This window comes from Octodon degus, unplaced genomic scaffold (assembly GCF_000260255.1).
Source record: "Octodon degus isolate 3935 unplaced genomic scaffold, OctDeg1.0 scaffold00061, whole genome shotgun sequence".
NCBI classification, from domain to species: Eukaryota; Metazoa; Chordata; class Mammalia; order Rodentia; family Octodontidae; genus Octodon; species Octodon degus.
In genome coordinates this window covers 11084103-11109975 of record NW_004524637.1, presented here as the reverse complement: position 1 = coordinate 11109975, position 25873 = coordinate 11084103, and the positions used below count along the sequence as shown (strand labels likewise).

The window sequence follows — 25873 nt, the reverse complement described above, 5'->3', positions numbered from 1 at the left end:
ATTAGAAGAGTAATCTTAATGATGTGAGTTCTTATGCTTGTTTTAAACCTGAATCTTTTTTTCTTTGGATGAAAGACGTAGATGCACCCTGGACGGGAATTCAGAGTCTCCAGAAGTCAGAGTCCAGTAGAATGGATAAATCTGAGCCTGAAGAGAGCTCTGTAGCAGGACTTTCTAGCCCAGAGTTGAAGGTCAGACCTGCTGGTGCCTCCAGTGTTTGGTACACAGAAGGTGAAAAGCAGCTAACAAAGCCTCTAAAAGGAAAGAATGAAGAATCCAATAAATCCAAGGTTAAGGTTGCTAAGCTCATGAAAACAATGAAACCAGAAAACCCAAAAAAATTAATAAAGCAGAACTCTAAGGATTCTGTGGTCTTAGTAGGCTACAAGTGTTTGAAAAGTACAGCATCACGTGACCTCACTAGGTGCCCTGAAGGCAGTTCTTTGCGTAGTCAGAAGGAAGGTCTGGATCCCACCATATGTGGATATAACCGTGACCCAGAGACCTCCATCAGACAGCCAAGTCCCGAGGAAGCTAGCTATTTGCCAGCTAACACAGAGAGAACTGAACAAAAGCCTCCAGGTACTGAAAAAGCACAGCCAGACCAGTTTGATCCTTTGAACTCTGGCAGCCTAAATCTTTGTGCAAATTTGTCCATTTCAGGTAAAGTTGGTATCTCCCTGGATGGTAGTGACAGTGCACACCAGGATCACAGTCTGGCACCCAGAAGTCCGTCAGACGATTGCCTTGACCGTCAGGCAGCCCCATCTTCGGCAGCTCGAGCCAGTGAAGGCAAGCCCAGTGGTGACAGTCCTCTCAGTGGAGCGGAAGTAACTGTTCCAATGGGGCCGTGGGCTGAGCTCAGCCACGATGCAGCGGCAGTGGACAGCCTCCTGCCCAGCCCTGAGTGCTTGCACTCCAATGGCAAATCTAAGTCTACAGAAGCAGCACTGGAAAAGGAGGCTTTGCATGAAGGAAAGTGTCATTTCATTGGAGAATCACTAGCAAAATTAAGAAGTAATCTATCTGCCCCTTCTACAAAAGAATATCACGTTGTAGTAAGTGGAGATGCAATTAAGTTACCAGATACGGGTGTCACGTCTGCCTCGTCCAGATTTTCGGATTCAGGTGTGGAAAGTGAACCAAGTTCTTCTGCAGCACATCCAAACCTTGATATAGTCTTGGAAGCCACACAAGGACAGAGTCCTTTCAGTAATGAGAGATTACTTCCTCATTTTTTCATGAAGCCTGATTGTAATGTAAAATTTTCACTGGGAAGCCATTGCACAGAGAGTACCAGTGCTTTAAGTGAAATACAGTCGTCTTTGACATCGATAAACTCTCTCCCTTCTGATGATGAGCTGTCACCTGTGGACGGTTCTAAGAAGTCTGTGGTACCTGAATGCCAGCCAAGCGATAGCAGCACTGTATTAAATCTAGGAATAGTTGATTTGCCAAAATGTGATGAGACTAAGAAATCAAGCATCATTTTGCAACAGCAGAGTGTTGTATTTTCAGAGCATTTAGACAGCGAAACTTCAGCAATACATTCCTTCAGTTCAAGCACTAAAGACCCTTTACAACTTGTGTTTTCAGATAAAGGCACTTCCAGTGATGTGGAAAGTAGTTGCTACTCCAAGCCTAACTTGGACCCTACTTGTAAAGGCTCCCAGAGTCCTGATAAATCTCCTAAGTCTGCAAGCATAGCAGTGTTAAACCCAAAACTGATTTGTTTAGGCACTCCTTGTGTTGTTTCAGGTTCTGTTTCTACTAACGCTGAAGTCAGTGAAGCTAGAACTGTGGAAAGAAAAAGCAGTGACCCATTACTTCTCAAAGAGGTATATTCAGAAGCCCCCGAGGTTGACAGTGAAACTCACGTGGATACAAGTGACCCTTTTTCAGCCAGTACTGATGTGGTAGAACAGGGGCTTGTGGAAAACTACTTTGGAGCTCAGAGCCTGACCGATATCTCTAGTGCATGCGATGTTAGCTCTGACAAGTCAGTTAGCCCTCAGAAGGAACCTGGTGAAAGAGGAATTAGTAATCTTCAAAAGGAGCAGGAAGATGAGGATGAGGAGGAAGAACAGGATCAACAAATGGTTCAGAATGGGTATTATGAAGAAACAGATTGCCCGGCCTTGGGCGGGACAGGAAGCACTCCCTACACCAGCAGAGACCCACTGGCAGAAGCCGGGCTCACCAAGTCAGAGAAGTTGAAGAGTGACTACTTGCAAGATGGCCTCAATATGCCTACTGTGTGTGCTTCTGGGTGTCTGTCTTTCCCGTCTGCACCGCGAGAGCCTCCTTATATGAAGTATTCTTCCAAAAGTAAAGTTGATGCAATTACAAAGCAACCAAGCAGCGCTTCTCACATCTTCACTTCCTTGACTTCCTGGTATGAGAATTCGCCGAAACCTCAAGTACAAGCGTAAGTAACGAAGCTCAGTCGTGTGTGCTACTGACTGTATGTGGGGCATCAGGAGCAGTGGCTGACCGTCTGTTCTCTAGTTCTGTAGTGCAAACTGTGCTCCTCTGATAATCTAAAAGGTGCACGTTCTGCCTTGGACACACACCTGTAGTTTCCACGTGATTGTCCCAGTCGCTTCTCAGTCTTTGGGCTCAGTTCAAGTGCATGTGATTATCCCATTCCGCAGACCGAGTATGCCTGCTATGATTGTCCCATTGGTAATTATATAACTATGGCACAATAAAGTTAAACCCCTTTTTATATCAGTATTTCATTTCTCCTCCATTAAACCCCAGGGAAAAAAAGCTAGGTTTCATGAGTATATTTAAGAAATAAGGACAATAATAGATAAATAACAAGTTAGAAGAAATCAGTTTAACCTACGAGGCCTGTATTGCTTCAGCGAAGCTTGTGGTTTCAAGAATTGAGACTTCATAGGCCAGTAAAATATCCCAGAAAATCAGGAGACGGAATAGATTTGTTGGCGCACACTGGTTCTCAATATTCTACTGCTTTATCCAAGACAGGCCTAATTTCTGCGGTGAATGAAGGTAAGGCCTGTGCACAGTAGATGTTTTCAATTTATAGATTATTCTGATTTATACATAAGGATATCCAGACCCTAAAGCTAGAAATCAGTGAGCAAACAGTACCTAACAGCAACAGACCAAAGCTTTTTTTTTTGTTTTACTTTTTTTAATGTCTTTTTGAGACAGGGTCTCAGACTAAGGAGTGTGCTGCCTGCCTAGCACCTTACACTGAATGTCAGAAAGCAAAGGTTTATGTCTCCACCTAGTCATGGCAAGCCTGCCCGCACTTTCGTGACAGACAGCTTGCGGTCCCCACGAGCCACGCATTCGCCCTGTGGACCTTGCGTCAGACACACTTTACTGTTCTTTAGCACCTTTAAGTTGTGCTTTTTATCAGTCCAAATTATAGTGTTAATAGTTAATCATTTTGATCTTTGGAGTCCTGAAATTGATTCGATTTGTGAGTCATTTCAAATGAGTATGTTACCAATTAAACTTAGTCCAGTGTTTGTTTTGGTTCTGCTCCTTCTTATTGGCAATTTTAGAGAAAAGTAATACCCTAAACTAATAAGTAACTACCATTCTCACTTTTGGTTACAAAATCTGATTACATGATAAATTTAAGATTTATCTTTTTTATGTACCTCTCCCAGATTTTGTCTACATGCAATATTGAGTATTACAAAAAACATCATCCTAATATTTTATGATTTGATTTCGAGTTTAAATGAGTATTTTAAATGATTTCAGGCTCAGTACTTTTATCATATTTTACTAGCATGTATAGTAAATAATAGCAAAGAAAATGACCCTCTGACCTTATGTCATTTTGGAGACATCCACATACTTATTCTCCTGATTTCCAAACCAAATACCATTATGTTTCTTCCTTTACTTTTTTATAAATTCAAGAGGTGTCTTTGGTTGTAATGTTGAGTACAATCCTTCGTAAAGAGTATCTTTATAATGTTTTACTTTAGCTTTCTTCAGGCAAAAGAAGAACTGAAGCAGCTCAGGCTGCCCGGGTTTATGTACAGTGACCTTCCTGTGCTGGCGTCCTCGGTGCCCTACTTCAGCGTGGAAGAGGAGGATGCCCCTGGAGACGGCGTGCACCTCGTTGTCTGTGTGCACGGGCTGGATGGTGGGTGGTGCCCGTCGACGTGGCCACGGCCACTCGGTGTATTTGCTGCTCCTAGTAGAGCTCACTTAGTTTTCTTCAGCTTTTGAACTAAAAATACTTTAACTACATAACTTAATATTAAAGCTGTTGCAAAGCTGAAATATGCATAAGTTAGATTTTCTTTTTAACTGACACACACATGCCAACATTTTATTTCATTTAGTTTTCTTTCTTACTGTTACCAATCATCACCTCACAGTAATCATGTCCTCTTAAGTCTTCCTGGTTATAGCAGCTAGCTGCTTAAGCCTTATGAATTATAAAAATCAATATTCTGAGACGTTAAAGTTGTTTGTGAAGGTATCCATTAAACTCTGAATTACTGGCTTTCATTCCATGGCTTTTTGACAGCTATTGATTATTTAGCAGTTTTGTTTTATGTTGTGTTGTTATGATTAGAAACTTAGAAGAAGTGAAACATTTCTAGACTAACAGAGTTTTACTGTGTTTCTGTACCAGCTAACTGGGCTTCCTGGGCTTGGGGTTTTTAATGTACTTGATACAAGGTCTCGCTACATAGCTGCATTCATAGTGATCCTCCTGTTTTCAGCCTCCGCAGTGCTGGGATTACAGGTGTGCACCACCACACCCAGCCTGGGGGCGAGGCCAGCACGGCATGTAGTGCTAGGGATCGAACCCTGGTCCCTGCACTTGCCTAAGCAGGTGCTTAGTCTGCTAAGCTATCTCGCCAGTCCTCTGGCTCACTGTTGTGTTTAAACATCTGTATTTTCGGGTCACATAAAAATTAATAGTGAAATACTAGAGGTCTGCCTTTTAATATCAGAGTAGAAACAGTTATCTTTGATAATGACATTTATATTACTAGTGGATGAAAAACAAACTTTTTTGTCTTTTTTCTTTTTTAATGTATTTAGTACAGGGTCTACAGAGCCTCACTGCACAGATTGGACTTGTGATTCTCTTGTTTTCAGCCTCCCAAGCATTTGGGATTATAGTCGAGCACCACCACACCCAGTCTCAGCGTGCCCCAGGGGCAGGTCTGGCATGGCACACTGGGGATCAGACCCAGTCCCTGGGTCTGCCTAACCAGGCATTTTAATCCACTGAACTATCTAGATGGCCCCTTTTTTGTCTTTTTGAGGTAGTGTCTCGAAATGCAGTTAAAGGTGCCCTTGAGCTCAGTTTGTAGCCCAGGCTGGTCTGGAACTCAGCCTTCCTAGTGCTGAGATTACAGGAATGAAGTACTGAGATTATGAGCATATGCCACCATGCCCAGCTAATACACTAATTTTTAAAGACAATATTTATATTCATATATCTTTATTATTAACATGTATAGACATCTTTTGAGTTAATAAATATTGAGCTGTTTCAGGTATTTAAATATGTTTGTATTTCTTCAGTCTGTACCATTACCATCAAAGGAAAGTCAACACAGTAAACCCAAAACGCTCTCCAGGTTGGTTCAGTGACCACCTTTGAGCTGGGGTTGGTAGTGCATGCCTGTTATCCCAGCAGTCAGGAGGCTGAGGCAGGAGGATTGACACAAGCTCAAGGCCAGCCTGAACCTCAGAGTGAGTTCAACACCAGCTTGAGCTACATAGAAAGACCGACCCTGTCTCAAAAAATGCCTACAAATGTGGCCACTTGCAGTAGTGAGGACAGTAAGAGTCAGTTCCACCAAAGTGATGTGCTCACAGTTTGTAAAGTAATACACGCTCACGTGGAAAAGCGGAGCCATCATCGTGACTGAAGCATCTTAAGAGAAACTGTTAAAAGACGCTCTGTGGTTGTAGAATTCAGTTTTGGCATAAAAATTGAGAATTCTGTTTTTCAGAGTACATTATCTGATCAAAAATGACATGGAGCATAGACCATAGATTTTTCTCTAAAAGTTGTAATGATGCATGGTGGTGCACTTCGTTCCTTTCATAGTACTTTATTTCATTCTTTAACATCGATTTTGGTTTGGTGGTGTTTGTTTCTTTGTTTGTTTGTTTGTTTGTTTGTTTTTGGTACTGGGGATCGTATTCAGGACCTTGTGCTTGCAGGCAGGCACTTAAGCACTGAACTATCTCCCTAGCTAACTTCATTTTTTAAAAATTTTCTAGGTAACAGTGCAGATCTCCGACTAGTAAAAACTTACATTGAACTTGGACTGCCTGGAGGAAGAATTGATTTTCTTATGTCGGAGAGAAATCAGGTACAATATTGCAGCATTTTAGTGAAAGCAACCACTTTTGTACCAGCTTTTTCATAAATGCTTGCTCAAACTGCAAAGTGCTTGTGGCATTAGAGATCATTTTTCTGAGCTCTGAAATTTAACATCAGAGCATATTTACATTAAATATATGATTTACATTTTGCCTTGTTACCTTCACATATGGACTGAGAATTTCATTTTATGTAACTATTTCATTAATTAAGCTTAATACTGAAAGCAGGCTGTGCAACTAAATGCAGCAGGTCTATATACTGTGCTTTTCAGTGTGAAATAGTGAACTTTCCCTAGAAATGTGCTCTTTCTGCTCACTTCAGTGTGATGCATATCACATTCATTGACTTGGCTAAGAAACATTGGACAAACATTTTCAGTAACTAAATTAAATATTTATTTTCAGTTACTTTCTCTCTAGTTAAACATGCTGTAACACAAAATTCATCTTTTTATTTTATTTAGAATGACACTTTTGCAGATTTTGATAGCATGACTGATCGCCTTTTGGATGAGATCATACAGTATATTCAGATATATAGTCTAACGGTCTCAAAAATAAGGTAACTTATTTACACAATTTATTTTTATATTTCTGTGAATTACAGAGAACCTAAACAGTTCATGGTTGTGTTATCCTAACCTGAAATACAGGAAAGTGTAGCCTGAATTAACTTAAAGAGAAAAGAAAGAACTTGAAAGCTGTGAAGCGCAGTGCCCTCCGTGCCTTCACGAGGGCAGCGTCCCAGCAGAGGGGGTCCGTGAGGCCCAGGAGGCGGCTGAGAGATGGTGCGTCTCCCCTGGCCTGGCAGGCTCACCAGTCTGGACTGCTCAAAGCTTCCCCACACAGAGAGCTCGTAGGTGTTTGAGGAGACGGACATGCTGACTACTGATGTGATCGTTACTCACTGTGTCATTGTCGTTGTCCCACATCAGTACGTGCAACGCTATGTACGAATTACAAAATTTTTTCTCCTTTTCAGATTCGAAGTCTGGACCAGAGTGTAAGATAGCTCATCCTTTATGAGTACAATTTTGTTTTAAGAGCAGAATCTAGAAGGAAAGCTTCTGTCAGAGACAGAGGGGTCCCAAGTGGGGGCCCTGTTAGTACAGTTTCATTTCTAAGTACAAATAATTTTTTCTGAAATAATGGTAACAATAAATTTATTTTTGTGCTTTAGGAAGAAAATCTATAATTCATAATTTTTAAAAATGTATTTACATCTACACAGTTAGACAGTAATGTGTAAAAATTTTGTGGTAAATATAAGCATTTAAAGTATTAATGGAAATCTTCTATTTCGTTCTTTAAAATGTTCTTATACTATTTAAAGTATAAAACTACAATTTTAAAACTACTAGAAAAGTTTAGATTCTTAATAGTTTATGTCTGTGTAAAGTATCAAGTTTTTTGTTTTTAAAAGCAATACTATGGGAGAAATATCTTTTTTCTCTTAAAGCTTCATTGGACATTCATTGGGCAATTTAATAATCCGTTCTGTGCTTACGAGGCCGAGGTTTAAATATTACCTCAACAGACTTCATACCTTCCTGTCTCTCTCTGGACCTCACCTGGGTACACTCTACAATAGCAGTACTCTTGTTAACACAGGTAAAAGCTTTTATTGTTCTGTGTTAAAAATACGACATAGGCAAGAAACAGGTTTAAGTCCAGTATAAATGATGCTTATTTTAAAGTCAGTTTGCCACATGATTGGGTGTCATGAAACAAAACATGTAGGTTATTTTGTATTTTGTTATGTACATGAAGTATGCTGATAAAATTCATTTCAGGAAATAGTCTCCTACTGAGGAGGCAGTGTCAGACATCTCAAGGGCAGGTGATGCAGGGCTTAGATCAATCCCTGCTGCTTGGGAGGCTGAGGCAGGAGGATTACAAGTCAGAGGCCCACCTGGGCGATTTTTTAACACCCCTGATTCACAAATAAAACAAAAAAGACTCGGGAGAAGGTACAGTGGAAGGGCCTATAATCCCAGCACTCCAGGAGTCTCAGACAGTAGGATCACAAATTCAAGCCCAACCTTGGCAATTTAGCAAGAGCCCACCCAAAAATGTTAAAAGGCAGTGGATATAGCTCTGGCCAAAGGCTCTGGGATCAATCTTAGTCCCTCAGAAAGAAGACAAGGGTGTAGGGGGTGCTGAGGCTGAAGCCCAGCACTGGAGCTCTTGCCTAGCTCGTCCAGGCTGGGCTGAGTCCCCAGTACCACTCAGACTGCGCAAGAGCAGGTTACCTGTTCCATGAGACTGCAGATACTTTCAGTGCCTATTTATCTTATAGTTTGCCATGCTGTTTTTTAAACAGATAATAGGTATATTTAATATGCTATAAAGTTCTAAAACATTTTATCTAGAATGTTAGCTTTTTATGTTGGCTGGATTAGCAGTTAAAGAGCAAGAAAATAGAAGAAATTGAGACTCTCTGAAGAAGTTAAATTAATTTTAGTTAGTTTAAATAGTCTCACTGAGAAAAAAGTCTAGCACTGGATTTGGCTGGGACTTGGTTTGGTTTTTCTCTTAGATTTTTAATAGTTTATAAGTTCGTTGATTGGTTACCATTGTGAGTAAATTAATTTGTCTCTTTCGATAATTCTTGTGTGTGTGTGTGTGTGTGTGTGTGTGTGTGAGAGAGAGACACATACACACAGACACACAAACACACACACGGACAGACAGACGGACTGACGGACAGACAGACAGACAGACAGACAGACAGACAGGGTCTCCCTATGTAGTTGAGGCCTGTCCTTGAACTCCCTGTGTAGCCCAGGCTGGCCTAGAACTCAGGTTGATCCTGCCCCAGCCTCAGAGTGCTGGGATTACAGGTGTGCACCAGCACGCGTGGCTCTTCCTTTAATTCTTTATGCTCTTACTTCTATTTCCTTTTCTCCCTCTTTTATTGAATACCTTATCTATTTCCGTTGTATCCCATTTCAAATTGGTAATTTCAAAGCACAGCCCTTTCTGTTAGTAGTTACAAAAAGAGAACCTGATGAAAGTGAAATCATGAACTGAAACAGCATCACCATGGACAGGCTGTGCTCAGTTCTTTGAATTTCTTCGCTGAGCTTTTTCTCAAGTGCACTTACAACTGTGGGATTTAGTCAGTTGAAGTTTAATGAAATTTTGTATCATTTCTAATGTTTCTTTTTACCATTTTGTATTATTTAGAAAAAAAAGACTTCCCTTTTTTCCTCTTTTGTCTTAATTGTAGAAGCAAAGAGTGTGAATATTCCACAATCTTAAAAAAACAATTCAAGGGGCCGGGAAGATGGCCCAGTGGAATAAGCGCTTCCCTGGCAAGCACAAGGATCTGAGTTCAATCCCCGGTTCCGCAAAAAAAAAAAAAATCGAAAATGATTGAGATTTTATTTAATTTCTATAGGGGAAGGATGTGTAATTATATGTTATTGATTATACAAAGATGTACAGTTAAAAATGAAACTTAAATGATACTTGCCTGCTGCCCATTTTCCAACCGAAGAGTCGGTCTTCTGTATTAGCCCACAGAGCTGCAGGGGCATGGCCCGCAGCCTGCACCCCGGAGCTCAGGCTTTGGGGCTCATCTGGTGTCCGACGCGCCTGTGTGCCGCTTGTGCCTTCGGCGAGTACAGCTCCCCTGTAGGTGCACGTGGCCGGAGCCGCTCGTCAGGCACACGCTGCTCTTCCCTCAGTGTGAGAGAAGCGGTGAGCTCTCTGTCAGCCACCCCGCGCCCTAGTTAACCAGCGCATCTGCATGTACGTTTGGGTTTGTTCCCAAAAAGTGGCAGATATTTTGCAAATTTGTATCAGCCAAGAAAATGTTAATTTGAGAGGTGTCATTTTTGAAGTGAAATACAGAAATAATAAACTTGCTGCGTATGTTGCTCTGTATTTCCATCTGTGCTCACCTCTTCCGTATAATCTCTAGGTCTCTGGTTTATGCAGAAATGGAAAAAGTCAGGCTCCCTTCTGCAGCTGACGTGTCGAGATCACTCAGACCCTCGCCAGACATTTTTATATAAGCTTAGTAATAAAGCAGGTGAGTATCTATTGACCGCTTGGAAAATATGCACGTGAAAACTTCTGTAAAACCATTAGCAGTTAAACCAACACTATGTCTTTCTGGTGATTAAACAGTTACTATTTGCCTGTAATTTCATAGCAGTGAAGTAGCAGGCTCAAGACTGAGGCTAAGCAGTTGAAGAGCAGTTTTTTTATTTTTTTATGATTGTATTTATCTTAGCTACTTGTAAATGAGCCTAAGGATTTTAGCAGCTGTTACCAATACCACTTATGTTAGTTCGTATTTTTTAACAAGGCTTTTGCATGTCATAGCCCAATTCCCAATTCTTAGTAAACTACATTTTCATGCCTTTCTATTTCACAGATTTCTGACAAATTCTTTAAGTGACTGGAACTTAGAGGTTATTTGAGATTCTTCTTCCCATATCTCCTAAGTTACCAAGTCTAGGAAGATTGAGCCCGAGTAGCACTGCCTTAGGTTAACCTGAATCTCGTTACCGTTGCTGCCTAGTCCTCCCGCCTAGCTGCCTGCCTCCTGTCGGCCCCTTCCGCCCACTCTCATTTCCTCCTTAGCTAAGATGATCTCCTAGAGCTGAAGGCCGAGCACACCGGGCCTGTCCCTAGCCCCCGCGTTGTTCTGCAGCGCTTGGGATGAAGCTCACATCCCGTCAGGGTGTGAGGGGTCGGCGCTGCCTGGGTCCCGAAGGCTTGCTGTGTGCCTTCCTCCCCGCTTGGCACGCTTCTGTCTGTCCAGCCCCCAATCCAAAACCCCACACTTTCACCCATGTGTCTTCTGCCCCCAGTCCTGCTCATTGAGTTATCCTTTTTTGAATTAGGTTCTTCGGGTCCTAAAATTAAACTCAAATATCACCTACTACAACAGCTTTTCGGTTCCAAACCTTTGTCTCCATGACTTACCTCAGTAGTGAATTTCAGTCCTCATTTGCCTGCTGGGTGTCTCTCTGTAACAGATGAGTGTGTCCAAAGCTGAGCACACTATCCTCTTTTCTAGCTATTCTGTGGGTTTAGTACATGTTGCAGTACATCATGATTACATGTGTCATGGAGAGTTGACAGTATGTACAAAAAGCTGTCTTAAATCTTTTTTTTATCCGCTTTCCCTCCCATGGCAGTCATATTTCTTTTGCTTTTTGTTATCAGGAATCAAACTCAGGGCCTTGGGCTTCCCAGTGCCTACTGTGCTGCTGAGCTAAATCCCTGGCCCACATTTATATTTCTTAACGTCCTTTCCTTAAGTAGGCTCTGTTGTGTCACCTCTTTCCCGTTTCTCTCGTACGTATTTAATATTTAATGTGGTCCTTCCTAATAGACATTCAGCATATATATCCAGTGCACTGATGAATAAATTGATGACTTATCTTTACTATATTTTTTCAGTCCAGATATCCCATTGTGAGGTAGATAAAAATCAGACACAGTGTATATATAGTTCTCGCATGAGGAAGACTAATGATATAAACTAGAACCATTGTGTGCAGCTTAGGGTTAGGCGGTAGGGAAAGGGCCACACTGAACCGGAATACCTGCTTGGATAGACTGCACTTGCTGCTGCTGTAATCCCTGTCCTGGGAAGCTGGAGGGGGAGCCCAGCGGGGGGATTCCAGGACCCTGCGCAATGTGGCAGGAGCCCTCCCCCAGTGTCTGTGTCAGCCTGAGAAGGGCACCTGTAGATGCAGGAGCCCACGCACACAGGGCAGGTCCTCACGCACTGGCTCCTCAGGCAGCCCTCAGCAAGGAGCACTGCCTGCACAGTGAAGGGGAGCCTCAGACCCAGCAGCTGGTGTGGCCAGCCTGAGGCCGTGGAGCCAGGCGTGGTGTCGGTGAGCCATGTCGTGCTGAGCCAGCTCTGGACTATGGATTTCCAAAACAGTACAAGCTACTTCTAATTTCAGTTTTAAATATCAGTAATTTTTATCAGGTGATTTTTAAAAATTGTAGTAAGTTTAAGTCTTTAGAAAAATGATTTTTTCCCTCATTTTATGGGGTTTTTTTTGAGTAGTCAGTTGTGTGAAAGTTTCTAGAAAATTGTTGTACTAGCATAGCACGTAGAACGTAAAATGTGTAGGTGCACGCCAGAAACTAATTAGGACAAAATAAACAGGAAAGAATGCATAACCGATTTACTTAATGTACCCTTTTCAAGCATCTTAAAATAATCAGAGGCAGTCCTTGCTCTCTATTTTATTCTCCTAACGTGGTACCCTGGGCCTGCAGGCGCATACCTGAGCCTTTCGGGCTGAGGCAGGAACTATGAGTTGAAGGCCAACCTGAGCTACATAGTGAGACCCTGTCTTAAGAACAGACAAGCAAAAATCTACAAAGTTGTGGTTGCCCCGTTCTGATTATTAATTCAGTTTCTCCTGAACAGCTGATTTCCCGTTCCCTTGGAAAGCCTTAAAATACCTGTCTGAATCAAAATTCAACCTTTTCCCCCTTTTTATGTAAGGAAAGGCCCTAGCTGTGAGCCTGCCCCCTTTTTTTTTTTTGCCATAATTTTATTGATAAACAAATAGCAATGAGACAGTTTCAAATCAAATCGGTAGGACAGTTTCAATAATTAACACACTGTATACATTCTTCTTAGTGGTTAATTGCTGTACAAGATAAGGACTCGACATCCTATTTACAAACACCATTAGAACAAATCATTCTGTTCATTAACAGAATGTAACTATATATCTATCCTAACCACCCTGAATACACAGATACAAAAAGGACATTCATCTGTATACCCTTTTTTTGTTAAGTTCCGTTATTTGAATATTATAGGTGTGTAAACTCAGCAAAATATTCTAAAAGAGTCCAGTAGCCCATAATAGTATTGGGTCTTCCACTTAACTGGCAATGTCAGAAATTGTTGACCTCAGTCCCCCACAGCTCAACATAACAACATGGCTTTACTTCTTATACTTCGTTTTTATACTTTTCTACTGGATGGTTAAGACCAAGGTAAAGCAGGACCTATGCAACAAGAGTTGTAGCTTTTGGGTCTGATAAGGTCAGTGAAATCCCCTCAGAATTTATCCTGAGATCCTGTACCTCAGATTGTAGATCCTTTGTCAGTGTCAGCCATGTGGATGAGTCATGGCCATTGCTTGGCCAGTGTGCTCTCTGTGAAAGCCTGAGAGAATGTTTTCTCTCCATGTGACTCTCCCCAGGCACACTCCACATCATCGATCACTTTCTTCTTTGGCCCCATAATCTCCTTGATCAGAAAATTTGGGACACTACCGAGTTACATGACGTTATAGTACAAGTTCTCGTATGTCCTGAGTTTTAATTGACCTTGGAAGGCTAGGGCCCAAATGTTGGCTTTCCTTGTAGCCCTCCTTTTTCTCTAGTTTTGGTCTGCAAACTTAGGTTGTTAACCATCCAGAAGACAAGCTTATTGTTATTATCGAACACCTTAGAGCCTGCCTTTTGAAGCAGTCTTTTTCTCTGCAAGATTATAGCTGTCCTTGATTGAAAGTCACTCGTTATTAAATGAAGGAAGTGTCTTAAAGACTTAATTTGCATGTTTTCTAAAACAAATTCTATTTTTTTATTTAAAAAATATATTTATTAGGTATGATACCACTTTTTTCATTTTATGTTGATACACATGGTAGCTCTGAAGAGTTACAAGATGTTACTTTAAAAGGAAAGTATCTTTTGGATGAAGGCATTACCATAAACATTAAGTAAATTCTTGTAACGGTTTAGTGGGAGGAGTACTACACATGCTAGACAGGTGCTCTGCACTTCTAGACCTTTTTTGTTAATTTTTCTTTTTTTCTTTTTTTGTTAATTTTTGAGACAGGCTCTTACTGAGTTGCCCAGGCTGGCCTCAAATTTATAATTTTCCTGCCTGCCAGTCCCCAAGTCTCTGGCATGACAGGCATGCATATGCTGCTGTACCTGGCTTACAGAGAATTTTCATACACACAGACATTCTGCAATCTGATGACAGAGTATTGTAACTCTTACAACGTAGATGTTAATATCAGCATTGAACATCAAGGTAAAGGGCCTGGGATATAGTTCAGTGGCTCAGCTACCTGCCTGGTAAGTACAAGGTCTTGAGTTGGATTGTTGGTGCCCAAAAAAAAAGAAGGAGAAGAGTAATGAGTATCAAGATAGAGAAAATGAAGGATGTAGAGTTACAGAGAGCAGCTAGGGACACCAGTGCTAAGTAGGCAGGGTTCTGAGAGCACCAAGGGACTCCTGGACCCTTGCATCCCAGGATCAGGGCTCGGTGTAGCCAGGTGGCCAGCTGTCCCTAAGTGGAACTTCAGAACCAAGTTGTCAGTTAGGGTCTGCCAGAAGCATTTGCTCAGAGTCCCTTGAGCAGCTGCTGAATCCTGACCCAGTGTAGTGATTAAAGAAGTGCCCTGCTTGCTGCTGTGGCGTAGATTGTCTTTTTTTCTGGAAGATGAGAGTGTAATAGTAGATATCACTTTGATTTATAAATAACACGTTTACCTTAAGTGTGGTAAGAATCGGTAACCAGTCAACATTGTTTTGTTGTTGTTGTTGTTGTTTATTTTTTACCAAGGATCGAACTTAGGACCTTGCACTTGCCAGGAAGGCACTTATGCTGCTGAGCTATCTCCTCTGTCCCCAGTCAACATTATTTGAGAAGCAAATTATTTCAAATAATGTAAAATAAATGAGAATAGTTTAATATTGTTCGGTCAGATTTGTTTTTGGCTTTGTTCTTTGGGTTTTTTGAGACAGTCTTGCTATCTAGTCCAGGCTGGCCTATCTCACAGGGCTCCAGTGCTGGGACTGCGGGCGCAGGCCACCACAGCCAGCCAGGATGTCAGCTGGTAAAGCTCAGGTTTCTCGGCTGGAGCACTGTTGAGTTCTAGGTGGGATAGTTCTGTTTTCAGGGGTAGGGTGTGGGGCAGCCTGTGTGGACTGTGCTCTGGATGCCGGCACCACACACGGAAAAGCTGAAATAAACTTGATGAAGATGGCAGCTGGGGGAGAGAGGTGTGGCCGGCAGGACAGCCACAGCTCTGCAGCAGGCAGGCTGTGCGCACCTAGACAGCGACACCGGAGCCAGTGGCTGTGCGCAGGCTCAGTATAGGGCAGGCAGGGCAAGAGGCGGGGTTAGAAAGGACTTGGAGAGTCTTCAAAGAAACTGTTGAAATGTATTGGTTTCTAAAAATAAATATGGTGGATAGAGAGGAGCACAGTTACCTGACAGAACCTTGAGAAACCAACACTTCAGGAACTACTGGAAGAATTATGGAAGTCTAACCCGCAGTCACCATAGTACTAGAGGGCGAAGCCCCACTATAATTTTGTTTCTAATTATTTGGAGATAAATTAGAAATATAATTCATATGCTTCCCTTTAATATCAGATGCTAAGTACAGTTTAACCTGGTCTTCCCAGCTCTTTGACATCAGTGCAAATGATTATATTTTTAAAACACAAGAGGGAAAGCCATTCTGAGATGAATAAACAAACTACTCAGGGGTTATAAATGTGAAGTACCAAAGCTTTACTGTGAAATATTCTAGAACTAAATTCCATGTGCACACATCCCGATTCTAAAGCGTTGCTATTAATTTGTCTCTTAATCACAAAACATTTATATCTTATTTAATCACATAAAATTGTAATTATTGGTTTGAGCCAGATAGCAAAATTGGAGTATTACTACTGATGCTGCAGAGGTCAACAAAATGGTTTCATTACCTGCATTTGTTCACTACTAGAGGAAGCAAGGGCCTCAGCCCTAACCTCACCTGGTTTAGTGAAGGAGAGCAGGGGAGCGGACGGGAGAAGAGAGGAGATGAGAGTGGGAGAGAAAGGGACAGAAGGACAGGCGGGGAAAGGAGAGGAGAGGGGGAGAGAAAAGGACAGGAGGGGAAAGGAGAAGAGAAGGGGAGAGAAAAGGACAGGAGGGGAGAGGAAGGTTGCCCAGAAGCCTTGCAAATGGACCCCAAGACCCACTTTCATTATCACTAAAAAGAAAAAAATTCTTCCTGACATATTCAAATAAACAGAAACCATGAATAATAATAATAGGGAAGTATTGTAAGGGAAAATGTAAAGCAAAAGTCTGAATTATTTTAGTTGGAGGATTTTACTAGTTTTTATAAAGTTTGATTTTTTTATACAGTCAATGATGAAAAGAACTGTATATGTACAACCTTATATCACCTTAATTATTATAAGAAAAGCTTGATTTCATTGAAAAGGCTTATGAAAATACTCCAGAGATCAACTAGAAACTAAACAGAAAATACAGGGAAGATAGATGATTGATTGATTGATTGATTGATTGATTGATTGATAGAATTTTCCAGAGATGGAATAGACATGAGAGAGACTGACTGCTTGCTTCTGATCGGTACATGTTTGTAGCACATTCGTCCCGGGCCTTGGTGCGCGTACACGGCACAGCTTTTTCTGAATCCCTTCCCTTGTCCTCCCTTGTGCTCCCTGCATCTCTGGGCCTCTGAGTATCTATTTTTTAAGTACATGTTTGCAGCACACGGTGACCCTGCTCCTCGTGGTGCTGTGGCGCGTGCGCGCAGCCTTTGATGTGCCCCCCCTCTCCTCCTACCTGCACCTCTGTTTCCCTTTCCATAGACTAAATATCCATCTGTTTCCTATTACCTCTTTTGGTTTCTTTTGTAAGAGAAACCACAAGATAGTTAAGCTCCTGGGTCTGCTGATGATAAGGAAAGACACTGCCATTTTCCTAGAAATGACTCGTTTATCCTTTGTGTAGCGTGTGCAGCAGTGCTTCACTGTGTATAAATACATGTCCTCGACCCGTTCATTTGTTGATGGACACACAAGCTGCTTCCAGAATCTCACGTTGTGAGTTGCGCTGCTGTACTGTGGGTGTGTGAGCATTGCTGCGATAAGATGTCTAATTCTTTAGAGAAGACACCTAGAGGGGCAATGCCTGGGTGGAATGGAGTTTCTACTTACAGTTTTTTGCAGAATCTCCACACTGACCTCCTCAGTGTTTGTACAGGTAGGAGTGCCACCAACAGCAAAGGGTTCTAGGCCCAGTCAAATAGCTCAGCGGATTAAAGCACCTGCGAGCAGGCACAGGGGCCAGGGGTTCATCCCCAGCCTGCTGTGCCGGCCCTACCCCTGGGGAGTGCTGAGAGCGATTGAGACTGCGTGTGGTGGAATGTGCCAGTAATCCCAGCTCTTGGGAGGCTGTAAACAGGAGAATCACTGAGTCCAATCTAGTAATGAGACCCTCTATAGACTCTTCCCTAAAATACAGAAAAAAACAAAGGGTTCCTTTATCCCCACAGCCTTGCCAGCATTTGCTGTTGCTTGGTTTCTCAGGGATACCTGTTCTTTCTCGAGTAAAGTGGAATCTTGGTGTTGTTATACTTTGCCTTTCTCTAGTGGCCAGCGGAGTTGCATTCTTTTTCATGTATGGTTATTGGCCATTTATACTTCATGTTCTGAGAAGTACCTATCCATTTCATGTGCCCATTTTTGATTGGGTCTTTTAATTGGGCAGGCTAATTTTTTTTTTTTTTTGAGTTCTTGTTTGGGTGTGTGTTTGTTTGTTTGTTTTGGGTTTTTTTGGTACAGGGGATCAAATTCAGAACCTTGTGCTTGCTAGGCAGGTGCTTATGTCACTGAGCTATGTCCGTGGCCCTGAATTCTAATGTGTTCTACATAGTAGTCCTTCAAGGATTAGCTGCAGACATTTTTTCCCATTTTATAGGTTGTCTGTTCACTGTTGGTTGTTTCCTGTGCTGTGCATACAGTTTTTAATTTAATATAATCCCATATTATTGATTTTAGCTATTATTTCTTGTACAACTAGATTTCTGTTCAGGAAATCCTTGCTGTTATCTTCAAGAGTTTTACCTAATTTGTCTTCCCCCAGATTGTTTCTGTTTTAACATTTAGATCTTTGGTCTATTTTTAGTTCAGTTTAGTGCAAGGCACAAGCTGAGCACCTGGGTTCAGCCTAAGCACGTGGCTAGCCAGTTTCCCCCGCACTGTTTCATGAGGCTGTTTGCGCCAGCAAAAGTATTGGCCCTCCTGTCCACAGTAGGGCAGCCGAGTGTGCCGGGGGCTGAGCTCACAGGCTGTGCCCTGTCACACCAGGCCATGAGCGTGGCTGCAGTGCGTACTGTGCGTGCATCTCGGTGACTTGGAGACGCTCTCACTCCTGCCTTTCTCGTTGCCCGGAATCTTGCTGCCCTAGATTTCTTCTGATCCCACATGAATTTCAGGATTGTTGCTTTGTTCTGTCAGGAGTGCTGCTGGTATTTTAGTTGGGATTCTGTTAAATCTGTAGAAACAGTTTAGAAGTCTGACCATTTTTACAGTGTTGGTTTGGCCCACCCAGAATGAGATATGTTTGCATTTTCTGATGTTGTCTTTGATCTCATCTTTCACAGCACTTGCTTTTTTCATCGTAAAGGTCTTCCACTTTCTTGGTTAGGTTAATTTCTAAGCATTTTGTTTTTCTTGACGCTGCTGTGAATGGCATTGTTTTCCCAATTTTTTTCTTGGTGAGTTCATTACTAGTGTATGGGAATGCTATTGATTTTGTATCCTGCTGTATTGCTGAATTTGGCTATTAATTCTAGGAGCCTTTTGATAGAATTTTTGGGTCTTCTGTATAGAGGCTCAAGTCATCTGCAAATAATGATAATTTGACTTCTTTCTTTCTGGTATGTTTTCCATTTACTTCTTTCTCTTGTCTGATTATTGTAGTTAGTGTTACAAGGACTGTGTTGAACAGAATTGTCATAGTGGACATCCTTGTCTTGTTCCTGATTTTAGAAGCAAAGCTCTCAGATTTCGGTGTGATATGGATAGTAGATTTCTCATAAATTCCTTTTACTAGCTTAAGATACCTTTTTCTTCAAGTTTTTTTTTTTTTTTATAAATTAATGAATGGGTGTTGGCTTTCATCAAATGCTTTTCCTGTATCTGTTTACATGATTATGTGATTTTTCTTTTTATGTGGCATATTACATTTATTGATTTGCTTATGTAGACCTAGCAAATGACTCTGTTAAGTCATTTGTTCAGAGGTTTGGTTCAACTCCGATATTTCTTTGATCCTTTGTTTGTGTGTGTATAGTTGATTTATTTGTGACCGTGTGATATTGGAAGTTCCACGTGGTAATTGTGTGGAACTTGTTATCCCTGGAATGAGTCCTACTTAGTTGTGATGTTTGGTCTTTTTGGTGTTTTTTTGTTTTGTTTTGTTTTTTGCGTGGTTTACAGTATCTTATTGAGAATTTTTGCATTTGTGTTCATTAAAGGAATGGTCCTGTACTTCTGTTTTGGTTAGGTCTTTTTTGGATTGGGGTCGAGAGGGTAATGCTCGCTTCCAGGGATGACTTTGCAAGTAGCACTTCCCTTTCAATTTCAGTGAACTAGAGTATACTGTCTGTACTAGACATGTACTGGAAATAGAACTTCTCTCAAGTTCTTGTAGAATGTGGCAGCGGGCTTTTCTTATATTTATACGAGTTTGTTATATTTTTTGTTTTGTTTCTTGCATCTTCAATTTCACTGTCTCTAGACTATTTAGAATTTTTGTATCTTAGTTCAGGTTTGGTAGTTGATACGCATCTAGGAATTTCCCTATTTCTTCTGAATTTTTCATTTTATTACATTACACTTTCTCAAAGTAGTCACCCATGATCTGGATTTCGGCAGAATCCACTGTGATTTTGCCTTTTTGTTGCTAATTGCATGGATTTAGTTTTCTTCCTTCTTTTCGTAAGATTGGCTAAAGAAATATCTATTTTATTTATTCTTTCACAGAAACAATTTGTTGATTCTTACAATTTTCTTGTAATTTTCTTCTATTACTTTGTAGTTAGGTATTTGTAATTTCCTTCTTTGTACTAGCTTTGCTTCTGGATTGTTTTGGTTTCTCTAGGACCTCATGGTGCATCATTATTTATTTGAGCTCACTCTGCTTTTCTGATGTGTTTACAGCTGCTGTCATTGTGTCTCCTGCCTCCCGCTGTCTGTACTGGCATTATAATTTGATTGTAGGAACTGATTTCTTCCTTTTTTTCTTCTGTGACCCATTGATTATTCAAGAAGGTGTTGCTTAATTTGCATGGTTTCTGTGGTTTCATGTGTTTGCATAGTTTCTGTGGTTTCTTTTGCTGTTGATTTCTAGTATGATTGCACTACAGTAGCAGACTTGGAAAACTTTTGATTCCTTTTCATGTACCTATGCAAGGTTTATGGGCTGGCATGTGATCTGTGCTGGAGAAGGTCCTGTGTGCTGCTGAGAACACTCTGCTGTTGTCAGTGGAAGACTATGTTAAGTCATTTGTTCAGAGGTTTGGTTCAACTCCGATATTTCTTTGATCCTTTGTTTGTGTGTGTATAGTTGATTTATTTGTGACCGTGTGATATTGGAAGTTCCACGTGGTAATTGTGTGGATGTTTGTCTGATTCTTTGTGTCCAGTAGTATTTGCTTTATGATGTTAGACACATCAGTGTTTGCTGTACGTATGTTTATACTTGCTTTCTCTCCCTATTAAATTGTTTCTTTAACTAGTGTATAATGACCTTCTTTGTCTCTTCTCATTAGTTTTGGGCTGAAATCCAGTTTGTCTGAAATTAGGATAGCTATTCCTGATTTTTTTCCAGGTTCCTATTTCATAGAATATTGTTTGCTATCCATTGATTTTTTAATGTGAAAATTTCTCATTTACTTAAATCTTATATACTACATAATTGTTTGGTTTTATTTCTTGATTCATTCTGCCAGTCCACGTATTTTGATCTGGGGAATGGAGACCATTCACATGGACAGTTATCCCTGTTGCAGCATTAATTTCTTGTTGCTGATTTTTTTTTCCTTCCTATCTGCTAATCCTACCAGCTATACTCATTCTGCTTGACTTACCGATATGGTTAGCCTTGCTGTATCTCTGTAGAACATTCTAGACCTTTACGATGCTGGTTTGATACTGAGTTTCTTGAGGTGCTGCTTGTTGTGGGAGTACCTTAGTTCTCCATCAGTTTGGAAAAGGAACATTTTATAAGATTTGTAAGTTTTGGATAGAAGTTGTTATCTTTTAGGGCTTGAAAGTACTTTAATCCCTGCTGGCTTTTAAGGTTTGTGTTGAGAAATCTTCATTTATTCTAATGGGTTTACCTTTATAAATGATCCATTGCTTTTCTCTAACAGTTTTTGAGGTTTAGCCCTAGCTTGGACTTCCGGTATTTCGTGATGTGACAGAGAGAGCTTCTCTGTTGCTCATGGCTGCTGGGGGCTCTGTATGCCTCGCTTATCTGTGTATTTATTTTTGTCCCTGTATTTGGGTTTCTGTTATTCTATAAACAGGGTTTTGTTTTTTAAAATGTCATTTCTGCTATCTTCTGATTTTCCATTTCTTCCATTTATGCTTAAATTGCTTTTCCTGTCATCATTTGTCAGCTGTTGCATCTTTTCCTGTTATCTTTTTGCTTCTTTTTTTTTTTAAGACAGGGTCTCACTATGCAGTTCAGGTGGCTTTGAGCTCACTTTGTAACCCAAGTTGGTCTCAAACTCATGATCCTCCTGCCTCAGCCTCCCGAGTGCTGGGATTGCAGGCATGTGCTACCACTCCCAGACTCATCTTTTTGCTTTTAAGGTGTCTTTCCATAGTTGGTCCTTGAAAGCATCCCCATCTACTAACTCTGAAATTCTGTCATTACTCATTTTGTGTCTGTTTGTTTGTTTATTTTGTGGCTGGCCCAGCCACCCTGGGTGGGGACAGGGCTGGCCCAGCATGTGGTGCCTGGGATCAAATTGTGGTCCCTGTGCAATTGCCTAAGCTTGCCTAAGCAGGCATTTTAGGCCACTGAGCTGTCTCACTGGCCTCATTCTTTCAATATAATTTTTAATCTGGACTTCTGGTTGAAAACTTTTCATAGACTCTTAATTCCTTGCTGAGGGGTCCTTCATGCTTTGTATTTTTCTGCTTATCTCAGCCAGTGTTTCCATGTGTCTTCTGAAAGCTCCTGAATTATTTGCTTATCACTGCCATTATCCACTTAGTTATATCTCCTGTGATCTCCTCAAGCACCTGTTGGATATGCTGTCTGACCTCCCACTGTCCTTTCAAGAGTAATTTGGGTGTGGCTTATGCTCTTCTCCCCCTTGATGCCTCCAGATCAGCTTTGAGTGAGTAGTTTTAGGGGTGTTTTGTTGCCTTGTCTTTTCATCTTCATTTGTAGTTATATACTTATTTAAGCATGCTGACAGTTTTATTAAATCCGTGGTCTCTATAATTCAGGCTGCCCTTAAACTCACATGTAGCCCAGGCTGGCCTCAAACTCATCACAGCCCTCCTGCCTCAGCTTCCCGAGTGCTGGGCTTACACTCTTGCACCAGCAAGCCAGGAATAAACCTGCTCAGATTTTAATCTACTGTTAACTACTTACTACATTTAGACAAACATGATTAAATACAGTAAGATACATCTTCAATTCCAGACTTTAAAAAAGAAGAAAAAAATGTTATCTTCATGTGTCACAACCTAAAATTTAGAATAACAGATCTGTAGAGCTGAGGTTTTTTAAAAAAAAATTTTTTTAAGTCTTTTATTCATTTATTTATCTGGTACAGGGTCTTGCTACACATCTCAGACTCCTAGTCATCCTACTGTCTCAGCCTGCCCAGTGCTGGGATTAGAGGCAAGAGCCACCACACTTGGTTTCAGTGGCCAGGATCTGGGGACCTGCACAGCATGTGGTACTGGGGATTGAACTTGGGACCTTGCGCTTAACTGGCAGGCACCAAGCTATCTTCCCAGCCAGAGAGCTTTGATTTTTGCTCATATCCTGTGCTTTATAATTAACTCTTTAGTCTTGGAACCAAACTTAAGCATGACTAACCCTTGCCATCACTTTAATCATCATATTACTAGTATACTATGTATCATAATTTTTTGGATTTGCTTTTGCTTCATTTCCTGAATCAGGGCCTCACTATACAGTCCAAGATAATTTGAGCCTCAGCTCCAGGAGTCTGAGGAAGATGACAGGCTTGTACCCTGCATCTGGCCAGAATATTCCTTCTTACATAAGTTAGAACTCAAACTGAAAATGTATTCTGACTGCTCAGCTGTTCCCACACAAAGAGGGAAATGGCTAAGCATTTGACAGTAAAAGTCTTTGCTGTTAGGACAACAAGATAGCTCAGCAGACTAAGCGCCTGCTTTGGCAAGTACAGGGACCAGGGTTTGATTCCAAGTCCCACATGCCACGCTGGCCCCGCCCATGGGGCAGGCTGAGCCCGCAACCAAGCCCAGGTGTGGTAGTGCACACCTGAAATCCAGCACTGGGGAGGCTAAAAACAGGAGTATCACTGCGAGTCCAAGGTGCATAGTGAGACCCTGTACCAAATACATAAATGAAAAGAAAAAAGAAAAAAATGTCTCTGCTGTTTGAACACAGCCAGGATTACAAAGAGATTACTCCAGGCAATCTAAGGAAGCTGGTGGGGAGTCAGGGGTTTATCTAACGTGTCCTTTGAGTGTTCTACTAACACCCGTCTCTCTTCCTGACAGCAACACACACTGACAAGAACAGCAGGCCTTCTGCACAGGCAGCAGAATCTCAGCTTTTCCCAAGCATTTGAAAATTGCAAATGTTTTTTCTATTTCTTTTGCTTATTCTACAGACTTGTTGTTTTTATTTTTCTCTTCCTTCTTGGCTTAACTCCTTGGGCTGGGGATGTAGTTCCGCGGCACAGCGCCCACCTGGCAAGTGCCAGGTCCTGAGCTGGATGCCTCGTCGACAGTGGGCTGGCATGCATGCCTACGTTCATGGTCTGCAGCTGTCTGCTGCCGTGCTGTGTGTGGCTTGCATCTCCCTGACGCTCCCATGTGGATGCCCTGCTCAGGCCTTTCTGCCTCTGCAGCATTTCTGTCCTTAGACACTGTGGACAGCAGGGCTTCTTTATTGTTCTCTTGTTCTAAATAGACATTTGTCTTGTGTAAGAATACACAACTTAGGAAACAGCTCTCCTGACTCTTCAGCAGGAGAAAGGGGCCATAACCACCCAGGCATTTGTGTCTGACCACCAAGGTCTTAAACCATCACCAGCATTTGACTCAGTGATTCCTTAAAGTGCTGTTCATGCCTCAGTTTTTCTTTCTTTTTTTCAAATTCTTTTTATTTTATTTTATTGAGAAACAACGAGACAGTTTGAAAACTGATTAATAGGACAGTTTCAATAATTAATACATTGTACATTGTTATCTTCTTAGTGGTTATCCATAGTACAAGATGCAGACATGATATCCTGTCCAAACACTATTAGTACAAATCTTTCTTCTTATTGAATTAAGCGAAAGTAGCTGTGTATCTATCCTAACTATTCTGTATATACAGATACAAAATGGTCCTTCATTTGTATCCCCTTTTTTTGTTTAGTCCTGTCAGAGATGGGTATTCCATTGGCATCTAAATACTATAGGTGTGTAAATTCAGTGAAACAATCCAACACAGTCCAGCAGTCCACAGTAGTAGTGGGTTATCCGCAGAAGTTGTTGACTTGAGCCTTTCACAGCTCAGCGTATTAATGTGGCTTTACTTTATATACCTCGTTTTTACACGTTACGGCTGGATGGTTAAGACCAAGGTAAAGCAAGACCTATATAACAAGAAATGTATCTTTTGTATCTGATAAGGTCAATCAAGTACCCTCAGGATTTATCCTAACCCTGTACCGCAGTTTGCCGATCCTTTGTCAGTGTTAGCCATGTGGATGAGTCACAGCCATTGCTTGAGCAATTTGCTCTGTGAAAGCCTGAGAGAATGTTTTCTCTCCATGTGACTCTCCTTAGGCACACTATACATCATCAATCACATTGCTCTGTGGCCCCATAATCTCCTTGATCAGAATATTTGGGACACAACTGAGTTACATGATGTTATAGTATAGGTTCTCCTATGCCCTGAGTATTCACTGACCTTTAAGGCTAGGGTAAAAATGTTGGCTGTCCTCGCCATCCTTCTATTTCTCTAATTTTTGGTCTGAAAATTTAGGTTGTTAACCCTCCAGAAGAGAAGCTTACTATTACCCTACAACATATGCTGTTGGGTTTAACCTCACTATCTGTCTGAATATCAAACATCTTAAGCATAACATGGAACAGGTATTTTCCATCAAGTATTGATATGTTAAAATTTTAAGTCCCTAGAGAACATAGAGACAAAAAAATTTAAGAAATGAAAAATATTTAAAGAATATGAATAAACAATTACATATTCTTACACAGAAATTTAGAAATCTAACTATATACAGCATTGTAGCAGGACAGTCCTGTGACATTTTTTGTCCTTGTGTCTTTTTTTCATTTATTACCCTTTTTATTAAAAAAAATTATTACACAATGGAGTATTATTCAGCTATTAAGAATGATAAACTCGAAGCCTTTATATTGAAGTGGATGCCACTTGAACATATACTCATAAGTGAAATAAATCAGACACACATGTGTAAATATCATATAG

At 41.1% G+C, this 25873-nt stretch overlaps 1 protein-coding gene across 9 annotated transcripts in view; it reads left to right on the top strand.

Moving 5' to 3' along the window:
• Window positions 1-25873, top strand: part of Fam135a (family with sequence similarity 135 member A) — a 113206-nt gene that overhangs the window by 74909 nt on the left and 12424 nt on the right. For 7 of the 9 annotated variants that reach the window (XM_023718690.1, XM_023718692.1, XM_023718689.1 and 4 more), the window contains 6 exons: window positions 76-2428; window positions 3978-4138; window positions 6250-6341; window positions 6819-6916; window positions 7814-7965; window positions 10283-10393. In XM_023718690.1, the coding sequence (XP_023574458.1) occupies window positions 76-2428; window positions 3978-4138; window positions 6250-6341; window positions 6819-6916; window positions 7814-7965; window positions 10283-10393 (2967 nt within the window). The remainder of the gene's footprint in view (window positions 1-75; window positions 2429-3977; window positions 4139-6249; window positions 6342-6818; window positions 6917-7813; window positions 7966-10282; window positions 10394-25873) is intronic. The other 2 variants (XM_004634382.2, XM_023718693.1) reach the window with 1 other exon arrangement.